Source organism: Plectropomus leopardus, chromosome 4 (assembly GCF_026936395.1).
Source record: "Plectropomus leopardus strain MGB_pleo_1.0 chromosome 4, ASM2693639v1, whole genome shotgun sequence".
NCBI lineage: Eukaryota > Metazoa > Chordata > Actinopteri > Perciformes > Serranidae > Plectropomus > Plectropomus leopardus.
The window spans coordinates 24966250-24985957 of record NC_142179.1 but is presented as its reverse complement, the minus strand read 5'-3'; the positions used below and the strand labels follow the sequence as shown (position 1 = coordinate 24985957).

General features: G+C 40.3%; 1 protein-coding gene across 1 annotated transcript in view; it reads left to right on the top strand.

The window, feature by feature from the left end:
- Window positions 1–893: 893 nt before the first annotated feature.
- Window positions 894–19708, top strand: part of LOC121944971 (GDNF family receptor alpha-2-like) — a 55211-nt gene continuing 36396 nt past the window's right edge. Inside the window, exons 1-3 of the mRNA XM_042488953.2 lie at window positions 894–1537; window positions 2837–3193; window positions 15814–15900. Coding sequence (XP_042344887.1) covers window positions 1486–1537; window positions 2837–3193; window positions 15814–15900 — 496 coding nt within the window. The 5' untranslated portion in view covers window positions 894–1485. The remainder of the gene's footprint in view (window positions 1538–2836; window positions 3194–15813; window positions 15901–19708) is intronic.

Genomic DNA, 19708 nt, shown 5'->3' with positions numbered 1-19708 from the left:
TCAAGATTTGTAAAGATTTATGACATTCCAGGCACTATTTAAGCGATGATGCACAACAAAGTCATTTTGTTTAATGCGAAGCCACTTTGAAAAATGGCAGATTCTGTGGGTTGTGGGCTTATTTCCTCTGAGCGCAGGCATAATACGGGGCATTGTGCCCGTTTTTTAATCTTTCTTTCAATCAGAGAAAACACAGATGTCATGAGAAGTGTCAGGGTATTGCTGAGATGAATGATGACATTTTCATCATCATGGTTGAGTCCACCCTTGAACCCTGTCCCTAAAAATCATTTGCAAATTTCTATGACTTGTGGGTATTAAGCCCTTAACGTCAGCCAGAAATGAATCGGCCTAGTGACCCTTCTAAATACTGGAATAAAAGATTCACTATGTGCAGGAAGACCGGATATCCTTGCTATGAGTGCAAGTAGCCAACACACTTATTATTGCTTCCCAATTTCTGCCTTGATGTGTTGCAGTTGTGGCCTTATCTCTCTTTACAAGACTGTAAAGACTCCCTTATGAAAGAGATAGTAATCGTGTGAGAAGGATATTAAACATGAATCACAGAAATTGTTTCCCAAAATGTATAGGCTTTCACAGAAAATCCTGTGGCAATACCCCCAGGAGATCGAGGAAACACTACACAGGCCAAGTGAGGTCACTGTAATTTCACTGCTGAGTACCACAGGTGCATCTTCCCCCACAAGCTCCCTGCGGGAAGATTACAGCTGTGTCGTGGTAATTTTTCTATAGGGTCACATTTACTATTGGGGGCCGCGCTGTGACCGAGTCCCACGTTTTCCAATAAGAGCACCCCCCTCGGCAGCGCCCTCTGCTGGCTCGCAGAAACTCTCCTCTTTATAAAGTGCCGTGATGCCTCGACACACATGCAGTCAGTGCAAAAGGAGCGTTCACTCCCTCCAGAGGAGCGCACAGCTTTTTGAGGGAGCCAGTGGTGAGAAGGGAGGAAAACAATCCAGTCAGCGTTTTGTAGCACTTTCAGACGAGTTCCTCTACTTCGTCAGAGATATTGGCATAGCTTATAGGTCATTTGACGCCAGTTTGAGGAATGTTTTAGGGACAATTTGTCTCCAAGGGGCAATTGGAGCGGGCAGTCTGTGCCCTTATAATGCGGAGAGATCAAGTCTCAGTAGTTTGTCGGTATGAACGCAGCGCAGACGGACCATGAGAAACTGCTTTCATGGATTGACTGATTGATTGATTGGCATTTGCTTTTTTTATTTTTTCTACATAGGAGGATTTTTTTTTCCATGTGTCGTGGTTAGTGTGTTATTCAAAATAAACAAAATCGTGGATTATTATTGGGAGTCGAGGATTTTTTTCGGAGGTGCGTCTTTAATGAGGATATAGATTTTATCCCACGCCTGGGTCAAGGATCCGGAGAGGGGAATTAACCTTTCACAAGGTGGAAATATTAGTCGTATTGGACCTTAACTCATCTCTCCTGCCGCTGAGTCCAACATGAAGTCTGTCACTGTGTGGATGTGCGTCCACATCTTTCTCCTGCTCCTAGGTGAGAAGTGAAAAATGGAAAATAACGTGTACAATTGTGCGCAAAATATGTACAATTTTGAAATGTTTTAGATAAAATCTTACATTAGTAAATACGATCAGGGGGCATTGTTTGGTATATGTCCACTTTTCTCATACAGGAGTTTGACGCACAAGGTTTATTCTAATTTTTTATTTTTTATTATAAAACGTTAATGGGCGTTCATGTTATAGCAGAAGGGTTTGATTACATTATGTTTTATTGTAAGCCAGCTTCAAACCGAAGTTGGAATGTGTGAGTGAATTCATAATATTGGATCCACTGAGCAACCAGATGCAGTAGATGGAATATAAAAGCTTATTATTGTACCAGCTTCGGTGGAGGAAAAATCTCCGAGGTCTTTGCAGTTACACAGTTGTGTTTGGATGAATATAAAAAAAACATCACCATCATTCTCCTTCTCCTCCTCCTCCTCCTCCTCATCATCATCAACATCGGCATCGTTAACACAATTATCATTATGAGTGGTCCACAAACGCCAGTGCTTCGGTCAAAATCATCTGACTGACCAAATATTTTCACAGTCAACTTCATGTTACTCCTCTTGTACTCGTTGCTCTCTGATACTGATGCAGTCTCCCCTCCTCTCTGAGCTCAATGCTGCACATAACCACAAGGGGTCTCTCTTGTCATTTCACCAAAACAGTCTGTACTCCGCTGTGTGTGTGCGTGCGTGTGTGTGTGTTTATCTTAAGGCGCGTTTGAATCTTGACTCCTGTCAAACACCTGAGTCTCTGCTCTGTGGATTGCTGTTTACTCGTCGTAAGCTGTAATTTTCTGGTTACCTAGATGTGAATTAAGCGAAGTTCACATTTTTTTAAGGTGAGATAATTAGATACACTTCAGTGATCAAGTCGTCCTTTAATTACATTTAATAGGAAACTGAAAGCCGCAGTCTAACTTGTTTTGGAGGCTTTAGATGCACTAAAGTGGGCACAGATAAGCAGAGGTAAATCACAGAATATTAATTAAATGAGACATAATGAGACCCTGAGAAGAGACTCATGTGAACCGTGAAGAATGTGACTGTCTTGCTTAAATATGCCTTGGCATGAATGGGCATGTCATAGGCCATCAAACCTGTTTACAGGTCTCACATCAACAAAACAGAAATGAGAGCAGGTTTATGATATGTGCTTGCACTTGCACACACTCACATACACACATATATAAGCACAAAATCCCTTGCACATTAATCTGCAATTTCTGAGCCCCCTTGTCTCTTGTCACACCCATCTCTGTCCCCTTGTTCACACCTAGATGAGGCAGTGAGTTCCTGGGATGGTCCCTCAGCTTCGTCTGTATCCTTGGCCAATGGTTCTCCGGGATCTGCGGGCACCGGGTCTGGGCCCGGAGCTCAGCCAGAATGGGTGGACTGCATCCAGGCAAGTGACATGTGCAACCAGAACCCTTACTGCAGCTCTCGGTACCGGGTGATGCGCCAGTGCCTTGTGGGCAAAGAGAAGGAAGCCATGCTGGACAACAACAGGGAGTGCCAGGCTGCTTTGGAAGTGCTGCTGGTTAGTCCTCTGTATGACTGCCGCTGCAAGAGGGGCATGAAGAAGGAGCTGCAGTGTCTGCAGAACTACTGGACCATCCACATGGGACTCACTGAAGGTAGGAGGCAGACGGTTTTACGATTCTCTGTCTCACAAAATTCATATCACATCATGTTCAACTGCGTGGCAATTTCAGATCCCGTTATACACCTCTTTAAGTCTTGCAGTTTCTTTTTAAAACTACAAATTTACAGATGGGAAATAAGCACTTGCTTCTTTCACACTTTTACCATCCAGTCAGTTTATTATGACCGACCTGGAGCTCCAGTGTCATTTGTTTCTTTCTGTATTCCCTCTGTGGCAGTGAGTTAAGCTTACACTGTGTACTGTGGTTTTGCTACATAGGAGGGCTCTCCATAAGCCTTATGGTCATGTACAACGATGCAATGCATTGCAACATTTCTGTAGTAGACAGTCTGTGGATGTGCATCACACCTCTGTTGATAAAGATGTGTATGACACCATGTATCATTAAGCATTAGAACATTTACTTGAAATGAAGGTTCTGATCTCAGTGTGCTCTCCGGGAAAAGACAAGAGGGATGTTAACCACACCCTTGTTGATGCTCTATTCCCTGATGCCCTCTTATTGTGATACCCAGAAGCCCCTGATGAAAAATATATGCTTTCCTACTTTCCTCACCCTCTCGAAGATAATGGAGCCATAATGGGATTACATTAGGTAGACCTGTTATGGTAGACTTATTGGTTTTCACCTAAAGTGTTCCACATCACTATGTAATTAGGTTACAATCGTATAGCTCAGTGGCCCTTATGTGTCCACTTGTGCAGGACGTAAAATAGCACTCTTGTTGTAACATTGAAACCTTCTGGTTGTTACATTGCAATGCATTTAGAGGGCATAAAGCAGCCTCCTGAACCGACACTGTCCATCCAAAAGGGTCGCAGTGTTTCACATGAAAACATATCCGACTGATTGGAGCTGCTAGAGATGCCGTGCCCCTGGGATCAGGCTAAAGGGGGGCCGTAACCCGAGAGTGACATTTCTCCATGCTTGCACACATGGCCGAAGTCTCTGTGACTGATATCAAGTGTCATGCCACGTAAACATGGAGGACATAATGTGCTCAGCTGTTTTGACACGTGGGGTAATGGTGGAAACGTTGCAAAGTCTCCGAGCTCTGAGCATACTGGGCTTTTGTGTTGTGATCCGTGAAGTGATTCGCCGGGCTGACTGCTCATAGCACCAGCTACACTTCATCAGACTGATGGCAGCAGAGGGTCCCTGACATGAGTTCAAGGGAAATGTAATGACATGGATGCTCCCCAGGCCTTCTGTCTGCCTCCCTGTCTTTCTCTCCTTTTCAAACTCTTTCCCCTTTGTAATGATCTTTCTGTTCTCCCTTTTTTTGCCCTCCTCACTCTCTTTCTCCTCTCAACCAACAAACAGGCGCATCAGTCAAAGTGTTTGTGTTTGAATGCATCATGCAAGTTGTCTGCCTGTCAAGGATAGAGACCTCCTGTGCCTGCAGCATACCCTTCATGGGGCACGTGTCTCTTTTCGAGCAAACGCCTCTCAGCACCGTCCTGTTCTGGCCCCGTCGCCCTCGGAGATAAAACTGGCTTTAACACAAACGAAAAGCTCTTATAGTGCAGCTTTAATCTAATCACGATCCATTGTGCAGTCAAGCAGGCTTTTGTTAACTGGAAACAATCTATGTACAACATCCATCTCTGGAAACAAACACGAAGGGCCAAATCCCCACACACCCTCTCGAAATGGTGCTAAACCACTTTAAAAATCATTTGTGGACAAATAAGGAAGGTTTCGACGTAGTTGTGGGGTTAGATTGCATGTAATGTAGCTTTGAAAGTCTTATTTTACGTATGGTAATGTGGAGAGAGGAAGAGTGCAAGAGCATGTGAGAGAAAGATAAGAAAAGCAAGGTACTAGGGATTAAAAGAAGAGTAGAGCTAGAGAAGGTGAAAGGACAAGGATGACTAACTGACAGACCAAAGAGGGCAGGGATTGTTAAAGACCTGTGTCATTTTCTACTAATGTGATAAGCTCCACATGAAAAGTAAGGTCTGGTGCCTTTAGGACAAACAAATTGAGCCACTTTGCACAGATATCCCCTTTACTACAACCTAAGGCCATTACAAAGAGTAGAAAGCCATCTAGAAATCAGGCTCCAGCTAAAAGTTGGGCTGTTTCTTATGACCCATGTTGATCAGGGGCAGGACGTTGGCCTGTAAGCTTGAGGGCTAAACCATTGTGTCTATGAAGAGAAAGCTGATGTCGACCATGGGGATGGACTGGGGTTTGAAACAATGCCCTACTCCCAGATCAGCTCTACGCAAACAGCACACAGATCCACAGCCCCAGGCAAGGTTACCTCACTACCTTATTTAGGGCATACACTAATATCCTTTATTTTTCAATACAGAACCAAGGGGATGTAGTAAACAGTTCTATAAAAAATACACCTGTAAACATGAATAATCATGAAGTTCATCAACTGTCTTAAATTTTAATAACTTCAGAATGATAAAGGGCTTTTATGTTCTTTTTTTCAGGCTTCATGATCGTGAAATATTAAAAAAAACAAAAACAAAAAAAAAAACAGTTGAGGTAAGAGCAGCAATAATTAGATGATTAGTCTGGAGACAGAAAATTATATTGCAGGAATTTTGAGACTCACATATTTGTTTTAGTAATTTTTCAGTGAAAAAAACTACAAAACCAAACATTTGTGCTTCTTAAATGTGGAAATTTTATGCTTTTTCTAGCCATACATAAAAATAAACTCAGTTGCTTTGGATTTTTGGACTACTGGTTAGATAAGATCTACTATTTGAAGTCGTCACTTTGTGCTCTTGGAAATTACACAGGGCATTTTTCACTATTTTCTGTCATTTTATTGATAAGATGATTAACTAATAAATCAAGAAAATAATGGGCAGATTCATCAATAAAGAAAGTAATTATTAGTTGCAACCCTATCAAACTATATCTATTATTAGGTCTCCAGTAATAAAGTCCTGTTTTCCTTAATGTTGATGACTTTGTAGTTTTATTCTTAAATAAGAAAGAAACATACCTCTTTTGAATATGGACGCCATGAACTGTACAATACCTTATAAATAATATTTTTCCAACATTCACAATAGTGAAATGTTTATATTCAGTCAAAAAAATTCACAGTGCAGTTTTTTGGAACCGTGAGCTCTTCTTTAACTTGGTTGGAATTCAGACTTTGTCATAATCTGAACGCACATTCATCATTCTTTATGTGTGAATGATGGAAAGATCGCCCCTGAGCCAGAGAGGTTTATACTTGAATAAGATATGATTGCATTTGAAATGTGCACATCACCACATTCTTCATCTCCAGATCTTTTTTGGGGGGGGGATCAAAAGGACTTTGTCAACTAAAAGACCACAGTACATAGATGTGCCCACCATGTGAATTAGCTGGAAGCCTATGCTTTAAATAATGTGAAGAATATCGGTCTTTCAGAGATTCAAAACAACCTTGGAAAGATCTGCTTCTCCACATTCATTACTTTGCTGCCTCAGCTCTGTCTCTTTCCACTGAGGTTTATGTCATTCAGCTACACAATGGTTGCATCAGCACCGTAAGGTAAAGCAAAAGTAAGAACTAAATATTAACCAATAACTCATGAGTTTGTCAGATTTTTAAAAAATTGAAATTATTCTTGTTTTTGTATGGAAAATAATAATGATAGTTACAATAATATTACATATAGACTACACAAGTGAGTCCCTTGTCATAGTATTTTACATGAGGGCCTGCAAGTTGCCTCCAAGATGATGCCAAGCCAATCGAAAGAATAAATGTTGGAATTGTACATGTCTGCAAACCACAGATATGTTTTTGTATATGTATACAAAACATATAACATAATATATAACAACATATATATACACATACATATTTCAACTTTATGTTGTAACAATGCATGTGGGTAATACTGTATGTGTTAAGTTTTAAGCCCAAAAACAGCGGAAAAGGTCATGTTTTTGCAAAATTCCCAGTTTGGTTGCCTCAAACATGGCTGGAAATGTCCTGACGTGTCATTAAAAATACCTGTTTTTTTGTCGCCACAAAAACAGCTGGAAATCCCCAACGTTTCATTAAAAAATACCCAGTTTTGTTTCCCAAATGCAACTGGATATATCCCGACTGGGTCAGTAAAATACATAAATTTTTTCAGTCACAAATATGGTTGAAAATGTGCCAATGAATCATTAAAAATACCTATTTTTTGATGACCAAACAGCTTCTAGTGTGGTTAGTTTGAGGCATAAAAACACTTGACTAGGGTTAAGAAAACATCATTTCCATTGTTTTTGTCAAAATACTCCAGTTTTGTTGCCACAAACATGGCTGGAAATGTCCAAGTGTGTTTTTAAAATACCTTTTCGTCACCACAAACATGGCTGAAAACATTATAACATGTTTAAACTACCCACTTATGGTGTTTGTTTTTACTTTTAATTTATGGTCTCAAACAGCAGACCACAGTTTGAGACCATAAATTAAAAGTAAAATTCTGGCTAAAAAGAGGGTTATTACTTTAATTTTCAAATTCAACAGAGAATAAAACAAGCAGATAGTTCCAGTGTGTTTTGATTGCAATTTTGAAAGGGTTTTATCTAATTTGTATTCAAATTTTTCAATTGTAGTGAAGGTAAGGACACGAAACAATGGCTCAAAACGATGAAGGACGGGGGGATGTCACCTTGTATGTGAGATGTGTGCTAATCATTGCTAAACCACAACACCATCAGCCAATCACCAGCATTACTTGTTCCCCCACTCAGGTGATGACATCAATGGGTACAGTTCTGTGGTCTCAAAATGAATTTCAAATTAGAGTAGATATTATTCATGCACAGGCTTTAAACCATTGTGCTGAACTGAGGGGTGCATGCACCTCTCTTACCTCTTCTTCAACTGAAATTGTCATACTTATTTGAAGGCAAACTGAAGAGTCTACCCAAAGACTGCAAAGTAATCAATCTAAAGCCAAGTCAAACTAGACTCTCCATACAAAGCCCTGGCAGAAAGGCCCTCAAACTGCAGTGTGCCCTGTATCCGTGAGATGTAACTATAAATTACATTAGTTATAGCAAACAAGATCCACACACTCAGGAGCAGCATGAGTGTCTCCAGTTACGCAAGTCCTGCGAGAGGCCTCAGTGTTTGAAAGGTGTTTCAAAGTTGACAATTAGCGAGAGGAAATAGTACATCACTGCTGAGAAAACACACTTTACAGCACAGAGTGTGACAACAACGTGACTCAGTACTTTAACAGAGTGTCGTTTGATGTGACTTCTTAAAATACCAGCACTTTTCGGCAGGTGGTGGCAGCTACATCTCTGCAGCACTTTTAAATTTTGTGATATACAGGTGTTAATTTGAGCCAGCCAGGTTGTGGTGTTAGAGCTCCTTCTTGATCCCTATACTGTTATTCCCTGCCTTTAGGCTAAACTGTAATGCCCTGATTGGCTCTAAACCCCCAAGCTAAAGGGTATCATAATGCCAGCCTTTGAACCATCAGAAATGGTGCAAACGGTGACCTGTTAATTGTGTTTTGTAACGGAAAATGGCAGCTGATTTCAGTGCATCAGTGCAGCCGTCCTTAATGGATAATGGGTGGTTTCTGCTCTGAATGGGTGTTGGTGTGAAGCAATGAGGTCTAGCAGTTTGAATCTATAAGAGAAGTAATTACTAAGAAAGAAACATTGGCTGCTACACACAGGGATATTGTATAGGCGGCTACGGTTCTCTTTCAATTGTGCCCTGGGCCTTGTGTGGATATAGCCCTGCAGGATTGCAGTAGAATTAGTAATTTAAACGATAAGTTCCACACCTCTGACATACATTATTTCATAGCCCCAGCTATGAAACCACAGCCTGGGTCTCAAAGTAGGAAACTGAGATCTTTTGTGAGGACCTTTCAGAGCAGTTTAATTAGTTGAGCCAACTTTCAGTGCAGTGAGAGAAAGGGGAGCGCCACCAGTTCTCCACACCAGTCTGCACCAGTTCATAGTGAGAGAGGACTCTATCTTTACATGCACATGAGAGACAGTTTTGTAAAATGATTTATTTTCTCCACGTTTATGAATGTCATCGTCTTAAAGGTCGCGCTCAGAATATGTCACCACGTCATGCTAATGCTACAAGTTGGGCCCCGTGATGCTGTGGGAAGTTAAATGAAATGGACAATGTATGAATGCTGCACACATCATGATAGGCAGGAAGGAAGAGAAATGGAAGGAGTGAACGAGAGGACAGGGGGTGAGGACAGGAGGTGAGGAGAGGATGAGAGATAAATGATGTTAAGGTGCGGAAAGAGAATTTAAGAGAGAGACGGGGAAAAGCAAGGAATGAAAGAGCGAGAGGAAAAAAAGAGAGTCATGGGGGGAAGCCATAGAGGAGGGGGAGTTACAAAGGTACACAGTATTCCTGGGTGAAACCATCATTACTATGAGCAATGGTAGCAGTCACCGGCCATTACCTTAGCCATCCACTGTCATAAGCAGAACATTTTTCCAGCCTGCCCCGCATGTCAGGGGATAGGGGAAGCAGGCTCCTGCATGCTGAATATGTCCTCTCTGCTTCCCCCCTCCCAACGCTAGAGACCCAGCCGGCACTCGCTAGGTGGCTACTTTATCATCAGAGAAAGGAACCTGTCGATAGCTTCTGGATGTGATCAATAAGGTCTTTCAGGGCTTCCCCCCATCGTCCTTTTTATCCCTCCTTATTCTCATCTTTCATCCCAAAATGTAAAAAGGATCAGTGAAATATGATGACAAAAAAGGCGCTGTTTGTCCTCGTAAATCTATCTAATGATTTTCAAGGCTGTAAGGTGAAGTGCCCGAGATGACTCCCATTCACTACGAGGCTGTATGGAGTGTGACAGTGTGGCTGAAATGAGGGCCCAGGTAGCAGGGTTTAGATTAGCCTTTTATAGCAGAGTGAGTTCTCAGGCTCTCTATCAGAGAGGGGAGAGTGAGTGACGGCCCATTCTGCTCAGTGAATACTGTCATGATGTGGGCATTAAGACTCACTCCTGGCAGGAAGGTTCACAGCAGTGCTGAATGAAAGCGCGTCGCAGAAGTCAACTACTAGGCCCGGCGGCTGTCATCACAGCATGGGTACTTCTCTTTCGCTCTCTCTCTCTCTCGCGCTGCCTCTCTGTTTGTCACTCTCTGCATCATTAATTGAAATAGCTGCTTGTTGAAATAAGTCAGCCAAGTTTTTCAAAGCCAAATGTTTTATATATTTAAATGAATCATTTGGGTCGTTATTCCTCTGTTATCAATACTGCAGCACTAATTATGTTTACTGTAAATATTTAAGTTGTTTAATATCAGCTGTTTAAGCTAATTTACAACATCCAAAATGATGGGGTTTTTTAGTCACTCTCATATTGATATAAAATGGTGAGGAGAGGCTGATATATTGGCATACTCTGCTGCTGCCTGTTTTTAATGTTCTCCCCAATATGCTGCTATGCCATAAAGATGATAGCCATTTTTACAGAAGTTTTGCAGGATTTACACCATATTCAACATTTACTACCTGCCACCAGGTATTAAAATGCTGATTTAGGGAAGCAAGTGTGTAACTATTCACATTAACGTTACATTCGCATAGCCAAAGGGATGGCTTGGAAATTTCACAGCTCATTTTCTCAGCTGTGTTTGCCCACCATGCCACACAGGATTGGAATTGTGACTTGAAATATTATTCTGAGCTAATCCAATATTCTATTTGTATGGTTTGGAATTGAGTTTAAAGTGTCAATATCACTTCAAACGCCGAGCCGTTAACTGAATTTGTGCTTCAACTTGTGTCCTGTTAAACACAATCTGAAGAAAGATGCATCTGTGGTATCACTTTATCTTTTCTTTGTTGAAATGGGCACATTATGGGATGAAGTTGAGAGGAGAGATTAATGCATTTTCCCTAATGCAATAAAAATGTGAACTCCCATATTCCAGTGTACTTCCTCTGATACATCTCTATAGAATATGAGTGTGATTTCAGAAGTGCTTTAAAGAGCAAAGTGTTCTGGCTAGCTTGATCTCAAATGACAGCTCATTTGCAAACTTTGGGAGCTCTGACAGCAAAGGCTCGGTCACCTTTTGTCACCAGCCGAGTGTGCGCAATAACCAGCAGGTCTCTGCAGAGGAACTCTGGCTGTGCTCCAGGCAGCTCAGTCCGTATTAAGCTTTCTTTGTATGTGATTAATACAAGAACCCAAGCAGTTGTGCTATATGCTATTATTTAAATAAGAGGTAATATGTATGATTACTATTTGGTCTTTTCTTAAATTGCCTGTAGCAAAAAATAGGGAACAATATAAAATCAATATTAATAAACAAGAACACAATCAGCATGGAGCACCTTTAAAAAACAAAACAAGGTGAATGACAGTTATTAAAATTGACTTTGCTTCCAGCCATAAACGCTTTGCCAAGAAAGTTGCTAGAAAATCCATAGGACGGTTTCCATCACCTCAGGAGTTTAGCTTCATTGATAATGCATATGAAAAGGATGAGTGATAGCGCCGAACGGCTTCATCAAGCCCCTTATGGCAAAGGGGAGGGCTGTGAATCCACTTAAAAGCAGTATTCCTCTCATGCCGCAACAAGGGAAAGGCATGCATGTCTGTCTGAGCCGTGCTGGTCTTGCTCCATACTGTCAGAGCAAATGAAGTCAAACGGAGGCTTAATTACAGCAATAAGTTGTTGCCCTGTGGCTAAAAACATCTTATCACTAAACAGCTGGGAAGAATTTTCTATTATGAATGCATAATTGGGTCCAGGATGACTGTCAAGGACCACATTTTTTTCTTTTTTTTAAAAAAAAGTACGTTTCCCACTGTGGGGGTTTTCTACATCCTAAGGGTGTGTGTGATTATAGTGTGTTTTGCAATTTTATTATTCAGCACGGCTTGTAACATCCATGTAAATAAGCTTTTAATATTCATTTACTACAGCTACTGATGAGGTTTGACATTATTGTTTTATAGGATCACCACAGTGCACACTGTACAAATGTAATGTGTCTTAACGCTGTTTGATCCCAAGCTGATTGTGCAGCGAAGCTTCCCTGCACTGTAAGAGGCTGCCTGAACAAAATGCTCAGCAACCTCATAACAAGATGTTTTGCTTTTGGCAAAAGATAGGCTGTTTTTATTTCCATTTTGCTCTGAATGGCACAAAGTGTTCTGGGTGTAGTGGAAGAAGCATTGCACTTCTCTGTGGAATATTTGTCCCTTTTTCTGAAATACACAATAACTGTGTCTACAGCTGACAAAGAAATGGGAGGTGGGTTAAGGTGGTTCTTCACTGAGAAAGTGGTCGTCTTGAAAGGCTTCTCCTGAGCTTCTGAAAGGCTTTAAAGCACTAACGCTTCAGGAGGTAATTGTTGTAATTAGACATACTGAGTCGGGCAGCTACTTCAGTTCCTCTGTATTAACAGAGATGTAAAGACTAAGATGGATGGAGATGTGTGTGACAGCAACTGGAGAAAAAAAAGACATACACTTCTGCATGAACTCATGTGCCTACATATTTTTCAACACACAAAAAAGACAGACAAGAAAGCCACATAATTTGCTCTAAAGCATGGAGGATTTAGGTAATTTTCTATAAATGTCTGTCACCCTTAATGTGCTACTCTTCTCCCCTTCTGCGATTTTCTCTGTCTTTGTCCGTCATTTTTTCTCTCTTTTGTGTCTCGGGTCTTTTCTCTTTCCCAAAACCCATACAACCCTCAACTGTGCCAGATGTCAATAGCTATATCTGCTCAGAGAATGGCCAGCTGAGCTGCTCCATCTTGTTATGATTGTCAATATTGATGGAGAAGGGAGATGAACAATGACTCTGCAGATGTACACAAGTCTGAGGTTGGTTTTCTTTTCTCTGTGGACAAATTACGAAAAAAAAAATCCTTTTAGTAATTCCTTTTTCCCATAATTATCTCCTTTTACCATGTGACAGTGTACATGTCATCCTGTTATTTCAATGGACAAATTCATACATCAGAAATACATCCTTAAGTAAATTATCAGCACATATCTGATGTTATCATGGCCTTTTTCCCCTGATTTCTTACCTTTATTTGATGACGATATATGTTCACAGGACTTGAATAGATATGAATAACACTGTACTGCAAAGTGTGAGAACCAGAGGGGCGTACGTGACAGTTTGTGGGAAAATTAGTCAAATTAAAGTGCTCTTTCTACTGCCAAAAGGGTACTTGTAAATTACATTCTAAACTAATCCAGAGTTTGATGCAAAATGCCAAAAGCCTTAACACTGAACACACTGAACTATTCAATGTATACTCATACAACAGTTCATATGATAAACAACAACACGCTCCTCTCAAAACTATACATTTTTTTCCAACAACTAAAGCACCCAAATTCATACATATTGGATTATAACATACATATAACATATCCAAGTATTTTGAAAGGCTGCAGTCATGTGACCAATGCACTGACAGGAGTAAACAAGAAGCAAAGCAGTGCTGTAAGGAGGCAGGTTGGGGTGGTAGATCCAGAGTTTCCTCTGATGAAGCATGTTTGGAACCGTGTGCACGTTGGGTGGTTTAAGGTACATCCTCACCATGTTTCTTTTCCTTAACCTAACCACCCTGACTTTACATGCCTAAGCCTAAAGACACCAATGCTTATTTTCCTAAACCTAACCATAGTAACTATTATTGTCTAAACCTAACCTCCATAACTTAACATTAATTTTTAGGGAAGTAAAGTTACTGTGGTTAAGTTTAGGAAACAAAACATGGTGAGAACGGACCTTAAAATGACTCAAAGTTCCCAAGTTAAAACTTTTCCTAACACCAGTCTCCTGGGAAAAGTCCTGTTTTTTGTGACTCACCCACCATCCTAACCTGCTTCCTTCATCGACTACTTGGGATCATGTTTTTTTTTTTTTTTTTACTCCTATCAGTGCACTGGTCATATGATCATAACCTTGCAAAATACATGGGTTACTTTTTGCAGGAAGACTACGAACAGTGCAACAACCTGAACTATTTGTGCCAAAAAAAAGGACTTAAGTTCTATTACCCAGTGGATTAGAGGAGGATATACGGGTATACCCACTATTTTTTTCTGGTTGTTTATAGTATACACATTTATCAGCCAAAAAACCATCAGAATATATACATGAATGTACCCATTTCCTTCTTGGTAACATACGCATCTACCTAGTAGTAACAGCTCATCAACTACCTTTACACCACTGCACTTACCCACTTAATTTTAAAAATGTCAAAATATTGTTTATTAAGTGTACTGTCATCCACGTGTTTATGAAGTTTGAATATTAAACATATACTAATCTATGGTTAATCTAATCTATGGATAATCTATGGTATTTTTTTATTTTGGCTGTCCTGTAAAGTATCCAGTAGAGTTAATGTACTTTTTACAGGTAAAAGTATCATTAGAGTAAAATGTGTCAATATGCATTCTTTTGCTGATAAAAGGACAATCCTCTTTTGTGTAGCTATGATAATCTCTTACTCTTATGATCTAAAATTATCCAAAGTGATCTAAAGTTCAATCCTAAAATCACTCTGTAAAAAGTTTCAGAAGAAATGGTAAATGTAGCAACTTCTGATCAAGCCATATCAATATCAGGTTTAAAATAACTTCTGGTTTGGCCCCACCCATTTCCAGTTAAAGCTGCACCCACTTTCAAATTAAAACCCAAACTACTTCAAGTGCATCTACGGACACAGATAATAGTCAGCTGAATCGACAGATACTGGTGAACTCGCTGATCCCTATTCTCACCCCTTGACAATCTGCACTGGTAAACACATGCATACACACAACTGACCTTCAACAACAGCCGTACCTATTATACAAGACAATGTGTTATCAGTTTGCCTTGTCCTTTCAGAAAGGGTTTGAGGAGGATGTTGATAAACAAAATGTACTATATCTATTGATTGGCTCTACTGATTGTTCGTCTCAGCAGCTCAGTCTTGTTCCAACAGGTTTCAGACTTTCTCATTTGTAGCAGCGGGCCCCCAAACCTTCCTCACAACACCCTCACTGTGTTTCTGTTGGGATCAGAATGCAAAGCTATTACACACTGGAGGGTTTGTCTCAATCACACCGAATGGCTATGAATTTTAAATGCAGGATTAGGGCCTACAGAGGAGCCGGCACATGGGAGCGACTCAGTCAGTTGAGTGCTAATTTGATTTTAATTTTTTTTTTTTTAACAAACTGGCGACACATTGTTAGCAGGAAAGATGCATTGCTCACGCTTTGGTCCTTGAGTTGCTCCCTCAAATCAAACCACAGCAGGAACAAATCCTCCAAAAGGAAATCCAGATGAAAAAATAAATAACCGCTCATAGTGGGAGTCAGTTGTTGGTCAGCCAGTCCAATAGTGGCTATGAATACAGTAGACTGTTAAGTTGAAATCCAAAACATTCATGAAAAGCTTATTTATTACAGCGTTTCCATCAGGAACCATGAACTGAATTCTGTTTTTGTGTTCTTTCAGGTTACTGGAGCAGGAATGCATTACTGTTTTATTTGGAAATGTTCAAATGCTCTGCTCTTCTTGGACGGTAATGTCATAGTCTTGAGTAATCTTGCATTTTTGTCATGTTGTTTCAGGTGGAGACATGGATGATTCATCCCCGTATGAACCTGTAGCGCCAAACCGGCACCCCGACGCATTCCGCTTGGCCTCCATCTCTTCAGGTATCACCATTTTGATCTTAACAAAACACTTCAACAGTTCATCACACGGGTGGAGATATTTATTCTAGACAGGGAGAAACTGGGCTACCTTTGGGATGAATAACAATTTAGCGGTCTGAGCCTGTGTCGATCTTTCCTCGCTGGCAGTCCAACAGTCGTCTGTCCTTGGCCTTTCAATGAATTGAGTGCTTATTGTTTGATCTGTCTTGTGACATACAACGGTTGTTGTGAGCTTGTGAGGAAACCATATACTCTCAGGGTATTACCCCACATTTTTTTCTGCAGCTATTGATTTAGCTTTCAGTTTGATTTCCTCTTTGGTTTACTAATTAAACTGCCCACCACTCAGCAGGGGAGCTATAGCCTGCTGTTTAATTTACTGGTTATTACCGTCATGGTATCACTAATCAATGCAGATCTTATTATAAAACACAGATACACTGGTTAATGCAGTGCAGAGAACCAAGTTACACAATAGGTGTGATTGGACACAGGGACGGCGCCTGTCCATTGCCAGAGCTACAGGCTACAGTCACTTGAAAATTCAATCGTTTTCTTTCATCCAGTTCTGACAGAAATTTCCGGAGGATGTTCTCTTATATATGTTTTTTTTTCTTTTTTTTGCCAGAAGCAATCTACAAACACTGAAGACAGCACATTTTCCTTTCCTTTTGGCTGATGTATCTTGCTTTGTTTTATAACTGGGAGATACAAAAAAGACACGCTTTATGTATAATCCCCTTAGCTTGAAATCAGCAGTGTATCACTTGTTTTTGAAAATGCACTTGTTTGATATATATTGAAAGAAGGAGAGAGTACCAGAATGAATATAAAACAATTGCAGGCTTTGATTACTTTGGAGTTTTTAGAAATGATGGCAAACTGCCTTGTCTGATTTAAGTGCATATTCATGTAAAAGGCATTCAGAAAAACGCATTCTCCCGCCAAGTCTGCAGAATCCAAAAATTGTTATTTTAATGATAAAAAGTTGCATTTGGATTTGATATCTGCACCGAAATATTTGTAATTATTTAAAATCATGCTTTTTTTTTATTGTTTTGTCCAAGAAAAAAACTTTCAAGTGAGACTCATAACCACTGCCATTTTGATTTATGCTGTTGCCATAGTGCCACCTAAGTGTTATTAAATGCCATCAAATACAAACAAATTCACAGGTGTAGATTTCAGGGAGGGTGCAGAGGACATGTTTCTATCAATATTTAGAACACGTACATTTGTTTCCTGTTAAAAACATGAGAGTAGTTTTTTTTTACCAGAAATTTTTTACCAGAATGCAGCACATTAAGTGATGCTAAAATTTTCCAGCGGAGGATCCCCAAACCCCCTGTTTCACATGTCGCGCCAACAATGTTTAAACAAAACCTATGCCTTTGATCAGCATTAATACAGTATTTGCAGTCATTTAGCTGCAGCTCCATTCTTGTCAAATAGACCTTCATTAATTAAGCAACCACTTATAATAATAAAAAAAGTAAGCAACATTACAAATGAGAAGATTGTTATACTAATGTGTTATGAACCAAATTTGGTAAAGGCTGAATGACAATTGTGGTTCAAAGCTGCAAAGTTTTAGAAAAACCTGTGATAGCATGAATATGCAGAATCCAGTTCAGCAGTTATGAAACATAAAGTACCTTCTAAATGGGCTCAAACTATCCAAATTTTATTGGCATAGCCCACATAGTATGCTCAGTAGTTTTGAGAAGCCCTGCTAACTAACAATCAAACAAGATAATAATCAAAGCGTAGATGCTCATTTTTAGCCTGGCAAGAGCACAACTGCCCTGGTAAAGCAGGGATTGCAGTACAGTGTACCTAGACATATTAAGATACAACAGGGGACTCATTACTGCATCTATTTTGCTTCAGCTATTTCCTCCATTCTCTCCAAGGTGAAATATTGGATTTGCTCTCTGAAATCTGTTTAGCCGCAAGCTTTCCTCATTATTTATCATTTCTGAGGACAGAGTAATTGATTGTGGCGCTGAGAGAAAACCACAGGCAAACGGATAAGTAATTACACACTTGTTTTATGAAAATACTTCTCACTTCGATTACTAAACCAACCAAACAAAAGTATTCATAATCACGTCTATAAATGTAAAACTGCATGGAGACCCAGGGAATATATGATATCTGGTTGGTTGATGAGGACAGGGGAATGTATACTCTCCAAGAGGGAAGGTAGGAAATTGAAAAATAATCTGCTTCTTTAAAAGTTTTTGTCTGGGAGGAAGATAAGGGACAGAAGTTGTGATAGAAATGAAAAAGAATTATACACTTTTGTATGCTCTGAAGTCAAAATTAAATAGAACATATAGAGACTCAGTTTCTGCATTGCCCCAAGTGATACCTGCAAACCTGTTTCACACAGGCTTCTTCTTCTAATGGGACTGTGTATTCTTAGACACTCATATTTTGCATATCTTCAAACCGAAAATTTGCATGCCCTATACAAACACAGACAAAAAGACAATGAGCGCATTTATCCCAGTGGGGTCTGTCCCTTACATAAGGCCAGTGGCTGCTCTTCAGTGACGACAATACTGTACGGTTTTGTTAGAAAGTCCCGCCCCGGATTGGCTGGCACTGTGCACCTGCATCAGCAGTGTTTCATCACCTCAGTGCTCAGCACAGTTGGATCCAGGGCTGACTGGAGTGTCTTTGTCGACATCAGTGGGCCTTTTCACACTGTTCTCTTTTCTGTGATGGCAGCCAGTGTGGTCTCTCATGCCACGCCTCTCACCACTAAAGTGATGGTAGGTGTAGTTTGTGTTGAGACAGAGTGAACCGCCTTCAGCGTCACAAAAGAAACATATTCATACTGTCATTTTGCTACAAGCACTGACAATTTGCAAACTTTGTGGAGCTTTTAGAAGTTAGCAGGTTGCATGAAAAACACTTACTGTCATGTTTCTCTGGTTCCCAGGCAGGCACAGGAAATTATGTATCCCAAAGAGAAGCCTAGCAGCTACACCCTCCCATATAACCACTTAAAATGGACAAACAGCTCAGTTGATGCAGCACCAAACACATGCAGTTAGGCTTCACTATCAGCTGGAAGAAACTTGTTCCCCATCTCACCCTAGAAGTGCAATGCCAGATAGATACTCCCACCTTTTGGCCCACTGTCATGAGGTGTGATGCCCACCTGCCCACTTTTCTTCATTCTGCTTAAGCAGTCTGGTTTGCTCGCTCCTTTGACCTGTGACTCCCAGTCGCTATGTCATGCTGTCAGTGTCAGGGCAGAGTGCATGGTTATCTGATAGACGATGGAGATGATAGATGGAAGAGAGCAGAGGTTATATAGGGCAGAAAACATGTGAATAGGACAGTACTGAAAGATTGTTTAGTAGTGACCTCTGGTTACCAGCCAGTGGGAATGCTATGAAAAACACTGTTGTTCTCCTTTGGGAGTGCTTCTGACAGAGTGCAAACAGTATATCAGCACCCACAACTAGTAACACTAGAGACTGTATCTGATCATCGTTATGTGCTGTAAACCTATGTAAAAGGCACCCACATGAAAATTTGAAGCTGAAAAAAATCACATTGTGACTCCAGCAATATCCTGAAAACAACAATTTACTATCTCAAGATTTATTGTCACTGTGAATATACCTGTCACCAGCCCTGTCTCCTAGAAATTACATCTGTATGTTACTAAACTGCTTTCTTAATTATGCTGTGCTGCTGGAATTATGTTTCAAGGCAACATTTCTTTCGGGTAATGAAACTCTATGTACTATGGACTATTGTTCATCTTGTTGCAAAGGTGTCATATAAT